General features: G+C 44.4%; 1 protein-coding gene across 1 annotated transcript in view; it reads left to right on the top strand.

Annotated features, from left to right (window-relative positions):
* Positions 1-3,939: 3,939 nt before the first annotated feature.
* Clnk (cytokine dependent hematopoietic cell linker) overlaps positions 3,940-6,714 on the top strand; it is a 90,470-nt gene continuing 87,695 nt past the window's right edge. Inside the window, exon 1 of the mRNA XM_008841591.2 lies at positions 3,940-3,986. Coding sequence (XP_008839813.2) covers positions 3,940-3,986 — 47 coding nt within the window. The remainder of the gene's footprint in view (positions 3,987-6,714) is intronic.

Raw genomic sequence — 6,714 nt, 5'->3', positions numbered from 1 at the left:
AATAAAAACAATAAATATTTTTTAAATAGGAGATCAAAGAATGTTGATGGTGAGGCTTCATGAACTTGAGAGACTACATTATATAAATATACTTGAACTCAAACAAACATACGAGAAAAACTTAGGCAAGTAGGTTGTATGTCCCTTCATTTTTTTTTTTTTTTTTTTTGAGTTAAGCAATGCAATCACATGGATAGAGTCAGGTATCTAGGTCCTGGTGAATGATATCTCAAAATTTAGGATTGGCTTAGATGCTTCAGGAGAGAACTAAACATTGTCTGTGTTTAGACAAAGCTGTGTGCAGGGATTTGTAAGTCGAAGGACGTCCACACATACTGCTTTTACATCTTATGGACCCAATAGAACACAAACAAAATGAGCATCAAACACTTGGAAAAGCTTCTAGCAACTGCTGTGGTAACTATTTTAAGGGATCTGGAAGCGCGGGATCCTGCTACCACAATAATCATATGGGTGGCTCATGTGTAAGAGCCAAGAATTAGAAAGCCAGGTTGTTGGAACCTGCTGAAAAACTTGTGAGAATTGAACTTAGTAACAGGCAGTGTAGATGGTTATGAAATGGGTTGCAGAAAAGTCCTATGATTTGCCCCGTAGGGTTATCAGACTCTGGCGTTGTGTCATTTCTACTCCCGTGGCTCTGCCTTGTAATCACTGCAGCAGATGGACTGAAATACCCCGTGTCTCCACACCCTAGAACTTGTCACCCTTCCTGTTTAATCCCCTCCTTCAAGTGCGAGCGAGGCAGATAACTGTTCTCTCTACTTCACACACAGTGTATGGCACAGTCTATGTGACCCCAAGTGTGCAGGACTGTTTCCTCACACAGCATGTAATCAGTCCTGCAATTCTCCAGCCAACTCCAGCTGTGTCCTCTGATTTGATCTTGATCTGCCTACGTGGGGGAAACATCAGACCCTGCAGGTTGAGGACTTAGTCCCAAAAGACTTTAGCTGCTAGTACCAAACTCCAGTTTGTGACTTATGCTCTGAGTGGGCAACTATAAATTGAGGTTCCAATGACTCCTGGGTTCAAATAATCTGCTAAAACATCTCATAAAATTTAGAGAAACATCTTACATACATGTTCCCACTTACTACAAAGGGTATTTTCAAGGTCACTATGGAGAGTCAGATAAAAGGGTATGCAGGGTGGGATCTAGTCAAGTCTAAGGCATGGCAGCACCCACACTGTGGAGTGGCCATGTGCCCCCCATTAGGCATGTGGGAGTACCCTCATTCACAAACCTGGATACTCTCTGAACTATGTCATTGGCCGTTTATGGAAGCTTCATTATTTAATCATAACTGACTAAATCATGTCCATTTGTAATCAATTGAACTCTTAAGTCCCTTTTCTTCCCAGGTTGGGGAGCAGGGTGATGATTTCCAACCCTCTAGTCACCTGGTTGTTTCCCCTGGCAACCAACTCCATTCTGAATTCTGTGGTTATGTAAACGGGAACTCTCTAGAACTACTTCATGGACATAAACCCAGGGGCTTGTTATGAACAGCTCAAGACACAAGTCTCACATATTCAGCTGCCTTTGGGAAGCAGAAGCCAAAAACCAAATATAAAAAATATAAAATATAAAAAAATATACAGTGCTATAGTCACTTAAGACATTACAAGGAACACAGGAACTATGGACAGAAACAAAAATATAGACTCTGGGATTAGAAACAATACGACCTTGACAGGACATCTCTCCCATGACATCACATGGGATTGCAATTTCCTTCTTTTTGGTTTGCATGTTTTAGTGAGGGAAGCCATCATGTCAGGGAGCCTTAACAGCGGTGATGTCCAGTGAAGGCCCAATGCTGGGCACTAGGATTTTGCCAAAAGAAAAAGCTCTATCACACAATCAATGATCAAAGAAGGCCAGAAGTTGACAAGACACTCCAATCTGCCTCCCCATGGTTTATTACCAAGGCATCGTAATAAAGGGAAAAGAAGACATTGCCTGCTGATCGGGTGGTGGAAGGGGCTTTCAGGAATCTTCTGCATAGGCTCAGATGGTCCCCATACCACCTCACAAGTCATATGCTTCTTTTCAGTGGCATTATCCTGCTCTGAGTGGAGAAGTTTGAGTTTATGACATCAGAAGGTCATTGATGCAATGAGCTGGCTTCTCTGCATGTCTTTTCTTAAAAAGCTGGTTTGAAACTGTCCTTGAGTAGGTTCAGGAAGTTTTCCTGAGAAGACATGATCAACACTTCTTAGGGAATTGATGTCTGGGTATATCTAAGCCTTCACCGATCTCAACAATAGAAGATGTAATGAGTTGCCTGGAGACGGGGAAAACGGGCTAGAGAGAGTGGTTAAAAGCCCTGCTGCTCTTGCAGAGGACCTGAGTTTGATTCTCAGCACCCACATGGCAGCTAACAACTGTCTTTACCTCCAGGTTCAGGGGGTCCCATGCCCTCTTCTGACCTCCAAGGGCATTGTACAACACGGGTGCATTTACAAACATGCAGGCAATACACTCATACACATAAAATAAATATTTAAAAAGAAGGGAGAAACCCTCACGGACTTCCTAAGGGAATAGAAAGACCCTCATATGTGATGGACACATTTACTTAGCACGCTGTAAACAGTGAGCCAAAGATCCACCAGCATATGGAGATGGACTGTGGGGTCTTCACTTTAGAGAGTCCTCATTCTCTTAATGGTGAGCCATTGTGTGTTCAAGTCCTGGGCATGTCATGCAGGCAGTCCAGACTGGTGGGTGTTCAGTCCTGGGTGGTCAGGGTGAGCCACTATGTGTGTGTGGTCCCCCAGGATGTAATGAGGTTGGTGAGGAGAGCCACTTTGCATGTCATTTTCACCACACAATTCCTGCCAGGACAGTGGTGGCAGCTGGGTGATGTGGGTAACAGCTGCTGCGTTTGGCTGTGCGTTCTGCTGCTCTGCTAGTCTACTGTTTGGGTGGAACGGAGCCACAGCTTTCCCACGTGGGAAATGCTTTCTGGGTGAGGTGTTGGGGATCCCGTTCCCTTTCTGGTTTCTCTACAATGGCTTTCCCTCCACATCACGGATATTTCACCAGTGGACGGGGAAATGTGGTGGTGACGGTAGGATAAAATCAAAGCACAGGTTCCAGGTGGAGCTGTGGTTCTGCAAGGACTGTGTAAGTGATTATGATGTTATATTGGCTAGGGGAACTCAAAGTCTGATCCCAGGAAGCTGGCACAGCAGTCCATGGGAAAATACCTCTCCTACCCGGGCCTGACGACCTGGGCCATTGCTGAAGCTTTTGTATCAGAGACTGGGGTTCAACAGTGATGCTCGTAAGCATGGAAATAAACATGGTGTTATTTCTACCAAAGCATTTCTAGGCTTCACAGTTAGCAGATGATGATAGGACACAACAGCATCAATATTTCTGAAGTCATAATGAGGGGTAAGGGTCTTTCAACTAGAAGAGGAGTGATAAAAACTGCCAATGATATCTCATGACACAGACACATGTGTCGTGCTCTGCTGAAGCTGTACAGAAGTCTGCTGGAACACGTGAAGCCTCTCAGTGGGGAAATGGAAGGAAACGCAAAGTCAAGGGCAATGATGTAACAAGAGTGGGCACAGCATTAGCTAACAAGGCCACGGTTCCTGCTGTAAAGAATACCACGGAATACAGTGTTCAGTTCACCTGTGAAAATATTGAGCAATTAACTGACTAACAACGATATGATTTCTGCATTTGGAGAAAGCCAGATGGCCATGGGAAGACCAGTCAGGGCACAGCCTGAACGTGGAGGGAAGGCTAAACGAAGACAAAAATAACTCAACGGCTCAATTTTACTCTAGGAAAAGTTCACATTGGTAGCAGGCAGGTCTTTACTTTCTTGATGTTTCTTGGTCTCAAGTTAAAATGTCGTTTGTGTTCTATACCCTGTTGTACAAAATAACAAGGTCATGAAGTTTGGGGTACAAAACGAAGCAAGTGTGGTCAAACAGATGAGGTAATAGTTACAGGACATGGATTTACACCTCTGTAACTGACTAAGCCACACTTTTTACCTAACTGATTGTTCTATCATATTAACATGACACAACTCTCACCTCAAAAGGAATAAGAGAAAGTTTATTCTGGGGAAAAATATGAGTGACCTTGGCCAGAGAACACAGAGTCAGGTCACCCCAGATTCCATGTTCCAATGTGGTAACAGTTTAGTGAATCTTTCACAGCAAAAAGAAACTTCAAAGAAAGTCATCAATTAAGGCATTTTTCAATTACTCTGGTGGAAATGTCAGGTAGGCAGTTCAAACAAAGTGGGGAATCTCTGCTAAAGGCCTCAGATGCTATCTGAGGACACACTTAACCTTTGGGTTGCTAGAAGCTAAGTTGATACATTCCAAAATCTTTTACCTGGTAGTTGTAGGATGTTAAGTCAGACTCAGAGGTGGGCAAGAAATGACTATTAAAAGGGATAAAGATAGCCCAAGATTAATTGTAATTTGGCTCTGGACCTGCAACATTCCAAAGAAAAGCAAAGAGGGGGGAGAGAGAGAAAGAGAGAGAGAGAGAGAGAGAGAGAGAGAGAGAGAGAGAGAGAGAGAGAGAGAGAAAGGCCAGTTAGGGATCCATGTAAATATGGACCCAGTCTATACTTTGTTGAAGTCATTTGTGTTAGTTAACCTGATAAAAGCTGCTTAAGATAGAAAGGGCTTATTCTGGCTCACAGTTCAAGGTGCTGTCAGTCCATCCTGGTGGGGTTCAAAGTGCCGTCAATCCATCCTTGTGGGTTCAAGGTGCCGTCAGTCCATCCTGGTGGGATTCAAGGTGCCGTCAGTCCATCCTGGTGGGGTTCAAGATTCTGTCAGCCCATCCTGGTGGGTTCAAGGTGCCGTCAGTCCATCCTGGTGGGATTCAAGGTGCAGCCAGTCCATCCTGGTGGGGAAGTCATGGCAGTAGGAGACTGAGGCAGTGGCTCACATTGCATCCAAAGCCAGGAAGCAGAGAGAAGCAAATACAGGTGCTCAGCTCCCCTTTTCCTTTTTATTGAGTCTGCGATCCCAGACTGGAATGGAGCCACCACAAGGAGAGGCTCTTCTGATCTCAATTAACCCAATCTTGATAATCCATCACAGGCCTTGTCAGAAGCTCATCTAAACTTGATATTTCTAATCTGGATAATCCCTCACCAGCACATCTTCTAGGTGATTATAAATTCTATCAAGGTGATAATCAATACTATCATAGTAATAAAGGGAAGCTTTCAGGAAGTGACCCGGGAGAGGGGAGAAGAAAGTGTAGATGTTTGCTGGACAGGTATCTCTATGGGGCAGGGAACAAGGGGGGAGGCCTAGTTAAGAAATTCCAGACATCTCCAGTCTGTTCTGGTTATTTCTCACCTTTATGGTGGATACCCACGGCATGTGTACATTGACAGGCTCAGGGTTGACCACCATCCCTCCTGTGTGAGACTGCTTCTCTGTGGATGCATAAGTCAAGTTCTGACTTTCCATTCCATTCACTCAAAGGAAGTTTGCAAACTGATGAGAAACAGCGTGAATTATTTTTTAAGACCTAATTCTCCTTTGAAGACTTGTACAGCTGGAGTTTGAACTCTAAGATGGTGAAAAATAATAATGTGAAACTGTGTGTGTGTGTGTGTGTGTGTGTGTGTGTGTGTGTGTCTGAAATCTGAACTCTACGGAATGGCTTAAATCAGAGAGAGACCTGGCCGGGAGGCAGACTGCTAATGACACTTGCTATGTGTACACATTTTAAAACAGACTTCATCTATGCAGACGGCCAGGTTTTTTTTCTGAACTTGTTAATATCTGCCTTGAATAACTCACTGCAGTAAGACCCCCTCCTCCCACACTCCACTCTCCCTCTCCCAGCCTCATCCCTCCTGAATCTCTCAGCCTATTCTAGCTGGGCCTGCCCCAGCAGTGGAAGTCACACTGAATGCCTCCTCTGTAGCATTCAGACACCTGGGCAGGAGCCTGGCAACTTGGCATGTCACAGCTCTTCTGCCACCAAACAGCCTGCTCTGCTCCCCTGGAAGCAAATCTCCACTCCCAGGCCACGTCGTCCTCACTTTCCCACCGAGCTAAGAGGAAAATCTGGCCACTTGCTACTGAACATTACTCTAAAAATGACATAATGAAATTAAAAGCAAATCTCAGGGGCTGAAAAGGTGACTCAGTGGTTAAGCACCCTGGCTGTTCTTACAGAGGATCCAGGTTTGGTTCCTTACACTCACAAGGCAGCTCACAAACACCTGTAACTCTAGTCCCAGGGGACCAAATGCCCTCTACTGGCCTCTTCAAGCATTGCACAACCTGGGTATACTTACATGCATGTAGGCAAAGCACTCATATACATAAAATAAAAATAAATAAATAAAAATTTTAGCAAATTTCAGTCCACCTTTCTCCTTAAATTAAAAAGACCAAAACTGGGGCTAGAGATGGCTCAGTGGTTAAAAGCACTGGCTACTCTTGCAGGGGACCCAGGTTCAGTTCCCAGCACCACATGTCAGCTAACAACCACCTGTAACTCCAGTTCCAGGGGATCCAACACCCTCTTCTGACTTCCTCGGGCATTGTATGTGTGTGCACTTACAGGCATGCAGGCAATAGTCATACACATAAGATAAAAATGATAAAATATTTTTTTAAAAAAAAAGACTAGAGCTGATCATCTTGAAAGGTCACAGCAGGAAGTAGAGAACTTCC

The sequence above is a fragment of the Nannospalax galili genome, unplaced genomic scaffold (genome assembly GCF_000622305.1).
Source record: "Nannospalax galili isolate Female #2095 unplaced genomic scaffold, S.galili_v1.0 scaffold200, whole genome shotgun sequence".
In the NCBI taxonomy this organism is placed as follows: domain Eukaryota; kingdom Metazoa; phylum Chordata; class Mammalia; order Rodentia; family Spalacidae; genus Nannospalax; species Nannospalax galili.
This window is presented reverse-complemented; position numbering and strand designations above follow the sequence as displayed.